Source organism: Sus scrofa, chromosome 13 (genome assembly GCF_054392235.1).
Source record: "Sus scrofa isolate SSC_HxYL_T2T_F1_AM1 chromosome 13, Sscrofa_HxYL_maternal_Yorkshire_Landrace_v2.0, whole genome shotgun sequence".
Classification (NCBI taxonomy): Eukaryota; Metazoa; Chordata; class Mammalia; order Artiodactyla; family Suidae; genus Sus; species Sus scrofa.
Window position 1 is genome coordinate 220,013,350 of NC_139395.1, and position 15,761 is coordinate 220,029,110.

The following is a 15,761-nucleotide window of genomic DNA, read 5'->3' on the forward strand; positions in this document are numbered from 1 at the left end:
TAAACAATTGCTAATGAATAGAAAGGTTTTGTTTGTTTTCAAATAATAGGTTGTTCTTTGTACTTAATTTTTAAAAGAAGTGTGTGAGAGTGTTGCTTTATGCCATAACCTAATGATTGTGTGTTTTTCCCTCCAAAATAAAAGCTGCAGATACTCGTTGACACTGGAAGCAGCAACTTCGCCGTGGCCGGTGCCCCGCATCCCTACATCGACTCTTACTTTGACGCGGAGAGGTGAGTGATGGGGGGATTCGTCCAGGCCTGGCTGGGTTTGGGGACACCGCAGACACGCCTGAAAATCCACTGGGAGGACACACCAGCAAAGGCGGTTTCATTTTTTTTTTTTTAATATTTACATTTGGGGTTTTTTGGTTATTATTATTATTTTTGTAATTGTTATTTCCCCAATACAATTTTTTTCCTACTATACAGCATGGTGACCCAGTTACACATACATGCATGCATTCTGTTTTTGCACATTATCCTGCTCTATCATAAGTGCCCTGACATAGTTCCCAGGGCTACACAGCAGGATCTCATTGCTAATTCATTCTAAAGGCAAGAGTCTGCATCTATTAACCCCAAGCTCCTAGTCCCTCCCACTTCCTCACCTTCCCCTTTGGCAACCACAAGTCTCTTCTCCAAGTCCATGATTTTCTTTTGTTCCTTTGCGCCGTATATTAGATTCCAGATATAAGTGATATCATATGGTATTGGTCTTTCTCTTTCTGGCTGACTTCACTCAGGATGAGAGTCTCTAGTTCCATCCCTGTTGCTGCAAATGGCATTGTTTTGTTCTTTTTTATGGCGGAGTGGTATTCCATCGTGTATATATACCGGTTTCACTTTAAGGGAGATAAGTACGTGTAGATATTTGCATATGTACGTGTTTGTGTGTATATGCAGATATCTGTATATTTGTATATATGTGTTTGTACTTGTGTGTGTGTAGATGTCTGTATGTCTGTGCTTAAGGTTGTGTGTATGTTAGTGTATGTTTGTGACATGTAGGTATCTGTGTACATGCATATGGTGGTGTGTATATTTATGTAGATTCGCGTAGTATAGATGTCTGTGTACATGTGTGGGGTCGTGTGTATATATGTGTATGTTTGTGTTCATGTAGGCATCTGTGTGTACATGCACATGCTGCTGTGTATATTTGTGTGCGGTGTCCATAGGTGGCCTTTATTCCAGATGCATCCACAGGAGGACTCACCTAGCAGCCTTGGTATGTTCTCATGAGGTCCACTTTATGAAAACTCAAGTCAGAAAGGAGTTGTGTAGCTATACCCGAGTCGCAGGGAGCACGTGGCCCTTTGATGTCTGTTGAGCCCTCGAGTCCTAAAGCGGAGGTGGGCTTGAGCAAGGAGGGGAGCCTGGGTGCCAGTGAGGCTCTTCTGGGCAGCCGTCTGGGCTGGCTTGCTCGGAAAAGCCACCGTTGCATTGCCCCAGTGGCGTCAGTCGAGGTGTGACTCTCACCTGAACGCGCTTGTGTGCAGAGGTGTTTCTGGTGAGAGAAACCCATGACTCAGTGGGAAGGGTGTGTTGTGAGCACAAAGCCTGTGGACCTGAGACAGGGCTCCAGGCTGCCTGTTGAAATGTGCAGTGAAACTCCTGGCCAGGGATTGCTTTCTGAAGACTAGTGTGTGTTCTCAAGTTGTTGTGTAACCTCGGGTTCCTGGGAAGTGGGGCGAGGGGTGTGCAGACAGGGAAGGAGGCTGGCTTATGATGCACTGGCTGCCCTTTGCCCTTTCCTGCTCAAATCATGGCTTGTCCGAACCCTCTGCCCCAAACAGCTGCCTTCCCTCCACCACGTCATCATGGAACAGAACTTCCAAGTCCGTCCAAACCTCTCTATCTCTCTTTTTAAAAAAAATTTTATTTTTATTGTTATGGCTGCACTGCAGCATATGGACATTCCCCAGGCCAAGAACTGAACCTAAGCTGCAGCCGCAACCTACAACTCGAACCCACTCCACCAGACCAGGAATCGAACCCATACCTCCATAGCAACCTGAGCTGCTGCAATGGGATTTTTAAGGCACTGCACCATGGCAGAAACTCCAAAACTTCTCATTTTTATTCATGTAGCACAGGAGGTCGAGGAGCCAAAAAACTGGCTCAAGTTCAAGCCTTTAGGCCAAGAAATCTCCAAACTTCAGCCCCGGCACCCTGTTTTTATAACGAGCATTTTGTAATGCCCTGACCTGAAATGTAAAGGAAATAGAACTTAGCCACATGTGTAATTCTAAATGCTCTGATGCAATAAGGTTGGGGAGGGGGCGGATAAAAGGAGAGGATTTTTAGGAAGGTGGCCCACACCTCAGTGTGTCAACACTCTGGTCTGGGGAGGAAGCGTGTGACGCTGGGAGATGTGGAAAGCTGTGAGCGTCATGCCCACTGTGGAGCACCCAGCGCAGACCGATAAGTCGGATTCAGTTAGACTCCGACACCCCCAGAGCAGCTTGGTTTGGTGATGTGGATTTTCCAGCCTAGGGAAGAGTCTTGGTAAAATCCCCCCCGCCCCGGCCCCCGGCTCCAAAGTATCACTTTCCTCAATTTTCATGGTAGTTACATTCCTAAAAAATACAGCATCCATTCAACTACATAAAGAATGTTTAGCAAGGCAATCGCAGCCCTGTGTGTTTTCACTCTGAGCCTCTTTGTAGCTTATGCGTTGCCCCGTTTCCCCCAAGCCTGCCGGGTATTCTGCCTGCTGTGGACAGAATGGACACACTTAGACCGAAGTTATGTCTTCAGCAGTTTTCCTTCTCTGCAGCAAGTCTGTCCAAAGCTCTCTCTCTCTCTTTTTAAAAAAGACACTTGTTACAATACAAGAAAACTGCAGTACAACACGGGAAAGCCACCGTTTGGGGGGTGCACGTAGCCCCTTTATAGACTTAAATGTGCAAATCTAACACTGTGGCGGGGTATGTCCTTCCCAGGAGATCAAGGGCACAGCCGGGGTTCCATACGGGTCAGAGAGTACTTTAAACCCAGTCACGGCTTTGCCCTGTAGGTGCAGTTAGGGAAACACCCCAGGGAAAATAATAGTCAACATTACAGGCGCGGGATAAGGTGCCATTTAATGTGTGTGTGATATTTAACTGCTTCTAGATGACTGGGTGTCTTACTCAGGCGTCTTCGACGTTGGCCATTGCTGGGGTGGACCGTGGTCCCCTTACAGCCTGAAATGAGACATGTTCTTCTAACGTTCCTGCCAGCCAGGGTTGGGTTCAGCTGGTTCCTGCCTTTCATCCTCAAAGGCTGAGCTTCTCTGGCTTCTGTGCACCTGACTTGATGTGAAGACGTCTGGGAACACCCACAGCACCCGAGGGCTATGCCTCCCCTCCTGGTAACCCCGCAGGAGCATTTGGGGCTCCCTCCCAGCGTCCTGAGCACTCCAGGTTCTCACCTCTTTCTCCCTTAGGAGTGAATAAAAAGAGAAATAACAGAACCTGGCAACACGTGGGGGAAGCCCCAGACTCCCCTGCGTTGTCAGTTTCACCCCATTGGCACATCCATCACTCCAGCTTCGACCTGCCTTCCTCATTTGCAAATTGACTGAATTTTTGCTGAAATTTACTTCGTCTCTGTGCACCGTGACCCATTTGGGGCCCCTAGCTCTGGTGCTGCCTTTCTTTTAAGGAGCTCTCTCTCTTTTTTTTTTTTTTGTCTTTTTCTAGGGCCGCACCCTTGGCATATGGAGGTTCCCAGGTTAGGAGTCCAATCGGAGCTGTAGCAGCTGGCCTACGCCACAGCCACAGCAACGTGGGCTCTGAGCCACATCTGTGACCTACACCACAGCTCACCGCAATGCCGGATCCTTAACCCACTGAGCAAGGCCAGGGATCGAACCCGCATCCTCATGGTTCCTAGTTGGATTTGTTAACCACTGAGCCACGACGGGAACTCTGGGAGTTCTCTTCTTTAACAGGGCTGTCATATTTCTTCTTAGCGCAATCAGACATGACCCATCACATTTCTGAGTCTGAAGCAAGTTCTGCTCCATCAACTGCATTTCTACTCACACATGTGCTTTGCAAGTTAAATCTCTGCTTAGGTTAATACTAACCTATCTTCCTCTTCTCTCCTGTTTTTTTTTTTTTTTTTTTTCCTCCATGCTTCTCATAGGCTTAAGTCAACCCAGACTTATCATTGTCAAGATAGAAGCTATGAACATAATTTAAATAATGCATGATGAATTTGTCTACTGCTGCCCGCTTACTGCAGATTTGGCCTAAGAGACACCCCCCACCCTTGGAGCTGATGGAAGTCCACAGAATGTTCTACTTTCTTCCTCAATGCTTGACAAAGCTTTCTTTTCTGAGCTGTAGCTCCCTGCCTTGTGATGTTTCTGCATCTGCTTGTCCCTCTGATCTCTCTTAGTTATAATAAGGTTTCTGGTTGGGTTTGCCAGCCTCTGATTCACGTCCCCCAGTCTCTGGATATTCAGGTTTAATGCTTCCTGAAACACGTCTCAGTAATTGGAGATTTGACTTGGGGTTTCTCTGACAAGACCGCTTTCATTTATGGAATGAGATGTCAGGCTGCCATTAGTCATCGGTGTAGCTTTGTCACACCAGAAGCCCTCTTTTCCTGGTGGCGAACAGTCCAATGAATGACTGTGTAGCAAAAAGACAGTCCTGTTTGGTTTGGTTTGGTTTTTTAAGGTGTACTTCTTGTTTAGCCAGTGCAATCACCTCCAGCCATTTGGCTTGACGAGAATTTCAATATATTCACGCCCTGACCTTATATTCACCTATTCAGGAAATTAAGTCTATTTTCATTAAAATGTCTCCTCCTCCTATCCCCCATCTGGGGTGAAGCCCACAGAGGAGCTGTGACATTGGCGCTATTTCTTTGCCTCAATCGATGCTTCTACGTAGAGTTGAGACATTATCAAACTTCCCAGGTAATGAGTGTCCTTAACGAGGCTGAACTGAATCCTTGGAACCCAACACCCCATCTCTCCATGTGCGAAGAACAGATATTTTTGCCTGATGATGTAATTACGTCTTTTTTTTTTTTTTTTTGTCTTTTTAGGGTGGCACCCGTGGCCTATGGAGGTTCCCAGGCTAGCGATCAAATCAGAGCTGTAGCCACCAGCCTACACCACAGCCACAGCAACACAGCATCCGAGCTGCACCTTCGACCTCCACCCCAGCTCACAGTGACGCCAGATCCTTAACCCCCTGAGCGAGGCCAGGGATGGAACCTGCGTCCTCCTGGATGCTCGTCAGATTCATCTCCACTGAGCCAAGACGGGAACTCCCCCTGACGATGGAGATTATTTCTCGGGCCTGCCCGCTGCCTGCCTGTCGAGGAGGGGTCTTGCCGTGTTGGAGCCCAGAAGCGTTTGCCATTGTTGAGGATGCCCATGCCCCTCCAGGTTGGGCAGAAGCTCCTGGGCTGTCAGTGGCCCCATCTGCTCCGATCTGGTCACGTCCAGACCCTAGAAGAGTAAGAAGGGTAGCTGGTCACCTGGTCACCAGGCCGACTATCCCCGGAGACAGACCCCAAGCTGAGAAGGTGCAGCAGAGCCTGGGAGACGCCTTGGGCAGCCTGTTTGAGGAGACTCAGCATTCCCTTGATGCCAGGCTTAGGAGAACCAGAGCCCACCCGCCCCAGGACCCCACCCTTTTGAATTCTGCCCTCCCACCTTCTCCCCATATGTTCTTTGAAAACCACAGAAGGTCTCCCTAAAATAATAAAATGTTCTGTGTTTTCTTTTCTCCTCAGCTCTATTGATTTCATTTTTCAATCCTGCATATTCCCTGAATGCTCTCATCAGAGGCAGAATGTCTCCTGCATTTGGTTCAAAGGGATTTTATTGCTGTGAGTGGACTTTTTCCTGGCTACCCACATCCGTGATGGATGGCTGTTTCTGTGCACCCAGAGTAGACACTGCAAAGAAGCAGCCAGTTCGGGCTTTGCTCTTGGTATCGTTAATTAATGTGCGAAGCTATCAAGAGCCAAAGGATTTTAATGCCAAGAGTTGGGATGGACAAGTACACTTTTTTAAAAAGTCTAGTGTTGGAAACTATACCTTAATAGCCTTTAACGATTCATCTCTAGGGTTTTTGCTCTATAAGGTTTAGTTCAAGGAACCCAGGGAACAGGGGCTAAGAATTCCTTCTTTCTCACGTCATCTAGAACTGCGCCTCTCCAAGGATAGAGAGTAGCCACAGGTGGCTATTTAAATGTAAATTAATCAGGAGTTCCCATTGTGGCTCAGCAGGTTAAGAACCCGACTCCGGCTCCAGGAGGTTGTGGGTTCGATTCCTGACCTTGCTTAGTGGGTTAAAGATCTGGCGGTGCCTCGAGCTACAGTGTAGGTCACAGATATGGCTCTGATCCTGTGTTGCTGTGGCTGTGACATAGGCCATCAGCTGCTGCTCCAATTCGACTGCTCACCTGGGACCTTCCCTATGCCACTAGAAAAAGAAAAAAAAAATAATAATGCTAAATGAAGGTTCAGTCCTTTAGTCAGACAATCCAGACGGTCCCTGGCTTAGGATGGTTTGACTTGGGATTTTTCAACTTGATGATGATGCAAAAGCAATACACGTTCTGTAGAAACTGTGCTTCGAGTCTGAATTTTGATCTTCTCCTGAGCCAGCGTTTTTCGGGCCCATCCTCTCTCTTAGTCTGCACAGCGGCAGCCGCAGCTCCCCGTCAGCCACGTGGTCAGGAAGGTGAGCAACTGATCCGCTCATAATTGTGCTGGATCCGGACAGCCATTCTGTTTTTCACTTCCAGTATTCAATAAATCACAGGGTATATTCAACCTTTTGTTCTAAGACAGGCTTGGTGTTAGATGGTCTGGCCCGGCTGTCTGCTAATGCAATGTTCTGAGCACGTTGAAGGTAGGCTGAGCTAAGCTGTGTTGTTTGATAGGTTAGGTGTATTAAATGCATTTTGATGCAATGATATTTTCAGTGTGCGATGCGTTGATCAGGAAGGAACCCCACTGCGTGTTGAGGAAGACCTGCAATCACACTTCAGGGGCGCCCTTGCCCCCCGTGGCTACTGTCTTAGAAGCCTAGCTAGAGGGTATTTCTGTCTTTGCCGAAGCTCTCTTGGGCAGCTCTGGTCCAGAACACTGAATAACTCCATCCTGGAGCTCCCATTGGGACTCAATGGTGACAAACCCAACTAGGATCCATGAGGACGTGGGTTTGGTCCCTGGCCTCGCTCAGTGGGTTAAGGATCCGGCGTTGCCGTGAGCTGTGGTATAGGCTGTAAACACACCTTGGATCCCACGTTGCTGTGGTGTAGGCTGGCAGCTGCAGCTCCAATTCGATGAACCCTTAGCCTGGGAACTTCCATATGCCTCGGGTGTGCCCCCCCCCAAAAAAAGTCTATCTTTTAGAAATCTAGAAGGTTCCTCCCCTTCCTCGACCCTTTTAACCAAGTCTTAGCCGATATGTCTCCTTTTCGTGGAGGCTGTGGGACTCCAGAACGAAACCCTTGGGGATATTCAAGAAAAGTCACTCTAGAGGAATATTTTCTAGAAGACTAATGCTTCCATTTTCCAGTAGTAGTTCATCAGTGAACAAAGGTCACACAAGCAATTAAATAATTATAATAATGGCAGCTGTTTTTGGTGGGTACCTGCTGAGTTCCAGGGTTTTGTTCTAAGTGGCTTATGGCCTTCGCTCTTCAGTCCTTAGTATGACCCGTATAGACGTCCGGTGCTCTCTTGTCCCCCCTTGTGAGCAGAGGAAACGGAGGCATTTGAGATTAGGTAACTTGGCCAAGGGTCACACCTGGCTCCAACGTGGCTGAAATCCTGTTTGACCCCAGGCAGTGTAATGCCAGCTGCCTCTCATCTCTCTGCAGATGGTACCAAAATATGCAGAATGTTCCCCCAAGAGGGAGCCAGCAGGCTGGACGGTCCCCTGCCGAGGGCATGCTGCATCGATGGTCAGGCAGATTCAGGCTCTTCTCAGTGACATTAGCAGATTCTCATGAGTTTTCTGCAGGTGAGACAGGGTGACCATAAAACAGCGTTTCCAAAGAGAATCACAGTATAGGATGTTTCTGGGGGTAAGAACCTTCGAGATCAGGTGTTGGCCAACTAGCCCTGCCAGGCTACATCCAACCCGTTGCCTGTGTTTGTAAATAAAGTTTTATTGGAATGCAGCCACACCCGTTTGTTTCTCTGTCATCTGAGGCTGCTTCCTCACTGGCAGAGTGGAGGCGTGGTACCAGAGCTCATGGGACCCACAAAAGCTGAAGCATTTCTTTTCTGGCCCTTCGCAGACGAAGTGTGCCAGCTCTGTGCTAAATCATATTCTCTGAGCCTTTCAAAATCATGACCTTATCTGTTAGCAGCAGTGCAGCTTTGACCTTGAGGAGTGACCCCAGGTTGTCCAAAGGGACTGACCATTCAGTATTTTCATTGCTTTTCAACCTAGACGGCTTACAGGCTCTGCTGTGCGCCAGGCAGAAGTGAGTTGAGGCTGGCACTAAAGCGTGGCACTGGAACACCAACCCTCGAGGGCCTGCATTTCAATGACCTGTCTATGCCCTTTGTATGTGTCATTTCTGATGAGTCTCTTGGCACTCTGTGTGCCCTGGGGCCATCCATCTTCATCTTTCTTTCTTTCTTTCTTTCCCTCTCTCTTTCTTTTTTTTTTTTTTTTTCCTGGCCACACCTGCAGTATATACAAGTTCCTGGGCCAGGGATTGAAGCCAAGCTATAGCTTTGCAACCTACACCACAGCTGGAGCAACACAGGATCCTTAACCCACTGCACTAGGCCTGAGACTGAACTGCATCTCCACATAGACTTGAGCTGCTGCAGTCGGATCCTTAACCCACTTCGCCACAGCAGGAACACCCAACTCACTTTTCTGTCTGTGTCTGCCCTTGTGAGAAGGCAAATGTAGAGAAAATGTCCACTTATGTAGCTCTTTCTTTAAGATCATGGTGGAGTTAGCTAAAATCGTCAGAAAGCATTAAAATTAAATATTCTTCATATTTCACATCCCATTATGAAGTTAGATAAATCAAATTTCTCCAAAATGTGTCTGCTATGCATTTTAAAAATACCCTTTTCCCTTCCGATTATACAAATTACATATACAGAAAATGTGGGTCTGACCATAAGAATGAGAGTTTCCCCCACGGAACCCCACCACCCCAGAGTCACCACTGTCAATATCTGAGTGTCGTAAATTATTTTGAAAAAGATTCTGCCACATATGCAAATGTTTCTTTTACCTTAAATTTTTTATCTCATTGAAAAGGTCTTAGCCAACAGCTTTTTCAGTGATATATAATATTCCATCACATGAATGTGCTGTAATTTAGCAAAGTATTTCCTTTCCACTGGGCATTTAGGTTGTTTCCAGCTGTTTGCTGTTATAAATAAAACACAATGACTGTCTTTGTTCATGAAGGTCTGTGTGCATCATGGGTGTTCCCTTAGAATCAAATTCTCAAAAGTACAGTTACTGAATTAAATAAAGATTCTTACCATTTTTAGGAGTTCCCGTCGTGGCTCAGCAGTAGCAAATCTGACTAGCATCCATGAGGACGCAGGTTCAATCCCTGGTCTCGCTCAGTGGGTTAAGGTTCCGGCGTTGCTCTGAGCTGTGATGTAGATTGCAGACGCGGCTTGGATCTGACGTTGCTGTGGCTGTGGTGTGGGCCAGCGGCTATAGCTCCAATTTGAACCTTAGCCTGGGAACCTCCATATGCTGTGTGTGCGGCCCTAAAAAGAAAAAAAAAAAAAAGACTGTTAGCATTTTTAAAGATGATGAGATGTACCAAGAAAAAGTCATATATCATCTCTGACTTAACTTTCTCCCTGACTCCACGTAAGACCACACCAATTCATATAATCCTCTTTTTTTTGTTTTTGTCTTTTTGTCTTTTTAGGGCTGCACCTGCAGCTTATGGAGATTCCCAGGCTAGGGGTCCAATCCGAGCTGTACCCGGCAGCCTACGCCACAGCCACAGCAATGCCAGATCCGAGCCACGTCTGCAACCTACAGTACAGCTCATGGCAACATCAGATCCTTAACCCACTGAGCAAGGCCAGGGATCGAACCCACAACCTCATGGTTCCTAGTCAGATTCGTTTCCACTGCACCACGACGAGAACTCCTTTTTTTGTTTGTTTGTTAATTCATATAACCCTACAGCAAAAATTTATTAGCATGTATTAATGTTCAGAGATTTAAAAATTGCAGGCAGCATTTCCCTTGTGGTGCAATGCATTAAGGATTTGGCACTGTCACTGCAGTGGCGTGGGTCCCTGCTGTGGTGCAGGTTCTATCCCTGGCCCAGGAACTTCCACTTGCTTCGGGCATGGCCAAGAAAAAAAAAATCCTAAAAAAATAAAAAGTGCAGGAGTTCCCATTGGGGTGCAGCAGAAATAAATCCAACAAGTATCCAGGAGGATGCAGGTTCGATCCCTGGCCCTGCTCAGTGGGTCAGGGATCCAGTGGTGCCTTGAACTGTGGTTTAGGTCGCAGACACGGCTCAGATCCTGCATTGCTGTGGCTGTGGCATTGGCCGGTGGCTACAGCTCGGATTTGACCCCTAGCCTGGGAACCTCCATATGCCATGGGTACAGCCTTAAAAGCAAAAAAAAAAAAAAAAAAAAAAAAGTGCAGGCTGGCGGGGACATTTCACAGTGTTCTGTCTGCTGAAATGGTGTTTCTTTTAGAAATGCCACCCTTGTCCCATGGGGAGCTTGGTTTCAAGGCCTAGATATTTGCCCTGATTTGTCCCTTGAGTTCCTTCCTCTATTCCAGCCAAGGCTTCAAGCTCAGATGGGTGTGAAAATGACCTTATAGGATTGGACACCCCAGGGCCTTGACACCTACTCTTCTCTCTCCAGGGTGTCCCTCCCCCTGTCCTCATGCAGGTCCCACACAAATGTTATTTTTCAGAGAGGCCTCAGTGACCACCAGGTCACCTGGCGTCCCTTACTCTGCCATCGTCTTGGGTAACTCCTACCGCTCTGTCACTGCCTAGAATTTTAGGGGTGCGTTTGCCTACCGTGTGTCTCTGAAATCCTGAGAGCAGGACTTCCACCTGCCCTGCCCGCCTGGTGTCTGGTCTTGCTCATGTTACGGTTGCAGTAGCTCTTTCCCTTAGGGCTGTCTGTGTGGGGGTTTATCGATGGGTCGCAGTGATTTAAGTCATAGCGTGTCATTAGCATCATCCTTCCTCTTGTGTATGAGTATTGTCAGCTCTGGGGCACTGGGACAGGCTTGAGAAGGAACCCATGCCCTCGCAAGGTCATGCAGACCCTGAGGCCAGCAGCCCTGGTGTAAGGGGCTGTGGCTCCATCTTTATTCATCATGTGGGGTTTTTTATGAATCCAAACCCCAAGCCACGGTGGGCATAAGCTGGTGGCACCTTCTGGGCTGCCAGCCCCTGCCTGTGTCACAGAGCAGCAGGGCAGTGTCCTCCCCAGAGCCAGGGGGCCAGGCAGGTGTCCACACTGCATCGTTGTCCAAGGCCTATATAGTTAAGCAAAACAGCCATCACCCAAACGTTAGGGATTGTGTCCTGTGGGAAACACTGCCGTGCGAGCAGATACCCTGATCATCCCAAAGACCTGCTTATGCCAACCAGGGCTTAGGACGGCGGTCTCTGCCACCACGACTGGCCATCCGGTGAAAGCAGGGACCTGAGGATGGACACAGGACACGATGTCTCTTCTCTTTCTCCAGGTCCAGCACCTACCGCCCCAAGGGCTTTGATGTCACCGTGAAGTACACGCAAGGGAGCTGGACCGGCCTTGTTGGGGAGGACGTTGTCACCATCCCCAAGGGCTTCAATAGCTCTTTTCTTGTCAACATTGCCACCATCTTTGAGTCGGAGAATTTCTTTTTGCCTGGGATTAAGTGGAATGGGATCCTCGGACTGGCTTATGCCACCCTGGCCAAGGTAAGAAGAATCCACGGGTCTAAGGACACCAACTGACGGGACGAGATGCTGAAACCAGTTACTGGAGGGGCCACAAGTGGGTCCAGGCTGTCCGAGACAGTCAGGGAGAATCACGTGCTTGGAACAGACCCGTTTCATACAATTAATTGTACCTCCAAGAATTTTTAAAATTTTAAAAGTTAAGGTAAATGGCGAGATGCTTTGACCCTTCCCGTCAAGTGTTAGGAAGGCGACATGTCATGAAGGTGACATTCATGGAATTCTTTTCTTTTTTTTTTTTTTTTTTTTTTTTTTGTCTTTTTAGGGCTGCACCTGCTGCCTATGGAGGTTCCCAGGCTATGGGGCACATTGGAGCTGCAGCCACTGGCCTGCACCACAGCCACAGCAACGCCAGACCCAAGCCACATCTACACCTTATGCTGCAGCTTCCTTAACCCAGTGAGCGAATCAAATCTGAATCCTCATGGATACTAATCGAATTCTTAACCTGCTGAACCACAAGGGGAACTCCAGGAATTATTTTTTGTCTTTTTTTTTGGTTTATTTTTCTTGTATAGTTTACAGATGTTAAGAGAATCTGAATCACTTCGTGGTATTCCTTTAGGAGTTTTTATTAAGGTACAATGACGAGAAAACACATTTGTAAAATTCATAGGTTCATATAAAGACAGAGTCCCCGGTGGATACTGGAACCTCAGCAGGGGGAGGGGTCCCACCAGGGGGAGGGAACCCCGCCAGGCAGAGACAGCATCACGCCCCCTTCCCCTCACTCCGGAGCTGAGCGCAGGCAAGCCTTCAAGTGCGCCTGGGGGATGACCACGTGCTCGAAGTAGCTTCGCACCAGGGAGAGACTGTGCAACCCCTGCCCACGTCGCATCAGCACCCTCGCGGGCAGGGAAAGACAGGACGGATGCCTTCTGCTTGCCCGTGCTTGGTCCACCCAGAGGAAGTAATGCGCATGGGCGCAAAGAGGGAGGGGCTGGGGCGTTTCCCAGGGAACGGATGCCCGAAGCTGGTGGCCGCTGCACCCGTGTGCCCCCACTCCGGGATGCCAGGGCAGGTCTGCGTCTACCTGAGAGGTCATGCAGGCCCCTCCTGGCCTGTAACCGGGCACCGCAGCCCGGCCTCTCCTTGTTAGGGGTTAGGCTTTGAGCCACAGCTAAATGTGGAACAAAGACTCTTGGGTGTAGCAAGGCCTGTTTTCTCTCTATAAGGACGTGTCTTCCCGCTCAGGTTTATGGGGAGGGTGGGTAATGCGGGGCGGGGCGGGTGGGGCAGTGGGCGGGGGCATTTCTCAAGCTGGTGGTCTCAAAATGGGACCCCGTGGTTCCCATTTTAAGAGATGTGTGGACAGAGGGTCTGAGAGGACCGAGGGTCAGCACAGAGCCCCGGCTGCACCTCCCACTCTGTCTGGGGACCCGAGGCGGCTTCTGGAGCCTCTTCTGACTCAGCATCCTCTGTCATCCTTGGGCAAAACATTTCATCTTCGTGTGACTTGGAAAACGAGCATTTGGAGTTCCCGCTGTGGCGCAACGGGATGGGCAGTGGCTCTGCAGCACCAGGACTCAGATTCAATCCCCGGCCTGGCACAGTGGGTTCAAGGATCCAGTGTTGCTGCCGCTGCGGCGTAGGCCACGACTGTGGCTCGGATCTGATCCCTGGCCCAGGGATTCCACAGGCCACAGGGCAGCCTAAAAAAGACAAAAAGGAAAGTGAACGCCGTAGGATTGATTTTATGCTGATTATTTGCAGGATGGGGGCGTAAAGCTAAATTATCTGGAGTTAATAATATGTCACACCTGCTTGAGAATAGACTGCCTCAGGGTTCTTTGGGGTGTCCAGACCCTGCCCCCCACCACAACTATGAAATGCCAAGGTCACCAGCAATGGGCTTCACATTCTTCCCTTTGAAGAGACAATATCAGGTTTCTTAGGAAGTCGAGTAGGAAGTGGAGCCTGGCCAGAAACAGGACTGGCAGGGCCGTCTCGGTGCGTGGCCCAAAGCTGGTTCGGAAATGAGTTGATGGAGCAGCCGGTGGGGCTCAGAGTGTGCGGCGGCCCCCAGTGGATCCTAAAAGCTTCCCACCCAAGGATGTGCGTCAGAACCACTGGGGGGTCTCTTATACTGTGACTAACAGCATTCCTGCTGAATCATGTTCCCTTGGGCGGGCCCTGGGCAACTGTGTACTTTTAAACCTCTAAAGAGGGAGTTCCCGTCATGGCTCAATGGAAGCAAATCTGACTGGTATCCATGAGGATGCAGGTTTGACCCCTGGCTCAGTGGGTTAAGGATCTGGCATTGCCATGAGCTGTGGTGTAGGTCGCATGAGGCTCAGATCCTGCGTTGCTGTGGCTGTGATGGAGGCCAGTGGCTACAGCTCCGATTTGACCCCTAGCCTGGGAACCTCCATATGCCGCGGGTGTGACCCTAAAAAGACAAAAAAAGAAAAGACCAGTAGGTAAGTCCAAGATCACTTGGGGAGCTGGTGGCCGTGCCAGGGTTCCCTTCCACCTAAGCCAGCTTAACCCTCTATCAGGATGCCAGCTCTTCCCTAAGCAACATCTGTCCTGTCCTCTAGCAGGTAATCTCCATACGCCATGGGTGTGGCCCTAAAAAGAAAGAAAAAAAAAAAAGCTCTAAAGAGATCCCAAGTCCTGCTGAAGAATGACTGGTGACTGGGACAAAACAAAATAGTCACAGATCCTGTCCCTTGTGCCGGGCGCCATTCCGAGCACCCGGGTGCACCGACCCGTTTAAACCCCTGAAGAGCTCCCGGCAGCTACTGTGGTCCCCGTTTTATAGACAAGGAAACAAAGGAACAGGTCACACGCTCAGAAGGTGGGTGGTGGAGCTGGGATTCAATTCCAAGTGTTGTTTACTTGGCTGCCTCTCAAGAAGGTGCGCGGAAACTGGGTCACCCCCAGACCCAGCCCATTTCAAGAGGGGGCCTTTGTTCCATTCTTGACCCAAACCCAAAGTGTCTAGACAGAGATGGCGGCAGGGACTGTGCCGAGTTCTGCCGGAGTCCCCAGGAACTGAGACAAAAGCCGGTGGGAGGCCAGATAGACAGGAACTAAACCAACGGGAAGGTTTCTGTCCATTTGATAACATACCTCTCACTTACTCAAGAATTAGAGTTTCAGGTCTTACAGATAACAAAGAATCCTTCCTTACATTAACCATAGATGCTCAGAACATGCCCATAGCGTCAACCAGAACTAACTCAGAGTCACCAGCTCTAATCTCCCCCAGCTGTGAAAGCCAAAACCTGAACCTGAGTCCATTCCCTCCTTCCTGGTTACCAGCACCCATGGCCCACCCTCAACTAGGACCTGTTCACATACCGTCATCTCCCCACTTTTTTCCTTTTTAGGGCCACACCTGCGGCATTTGGAAGTTCCCAGGCTAGGGGTCGAATCAGAGCTGCAGCTGCCAGCCTCCACCACAGCCGCAGCAAAGCAGGATCCGAGCCAAATCTGCGAGCTACACCACAGCTCACAGCAACGTTGGATCCTTAACCCACTGAGCGAGGCCAGGGATCGAACCCATGTCCTCATGGAGGCTAGTTGGGTTCTTAACCCGCTGAGCTACAACCAGAATTCCTACCATCTCTCTTTCAATCCTGGAGAAATGAGGCCGTTGTCTGAAGGCGTGGCTACATGGAACATAGACACAGAGCAAATTACAGAAACAGGGCCGTGGGGAATAACGAGCTTTTCCACTTGAGAAGAGCCTAGCTCCTCTCCTGGTCGCCGAGTTCAGCGGACTGAGAGCTGAGCCATGTCCGGGGGTCCAGGATCATGGATGTGATGTGTCCTTGTGAGTCAGGCACCTGTCATTTG

The 15,761-nt window shown here is 49.2% G+C and overlaps 1 protein-coding gene across 5 annotated transcripts in view; it reads left to right on the forward strand.

Moving 5' to 3' along the window:
- Nucleotides 1-15,761, forward strand: part of BACE2 (beta-secretase 2) — a 120,824-nt gene that overhangs the window by 38,062 nt on the left and 67,001 nt on the right. For all 5 annotated transcript variants that reach the window (XM_021071005.2, XM_021071006.2, XM_021071004.2 and 2 more), the window contains exons 2-3: nucleotides 145-233; nucleotides 11,702-11,918. In XM_021071005.2, coding sequence (XP_020926664.2) covers nucleotides 145-233; nucleotides 11,702-11,918 — 306 coding nt within the window. The remainder of the gene's footprint in view (nucleotides 1-144; nucleotides 234-11,701; nucleotides 11,919-15,761) is intronic.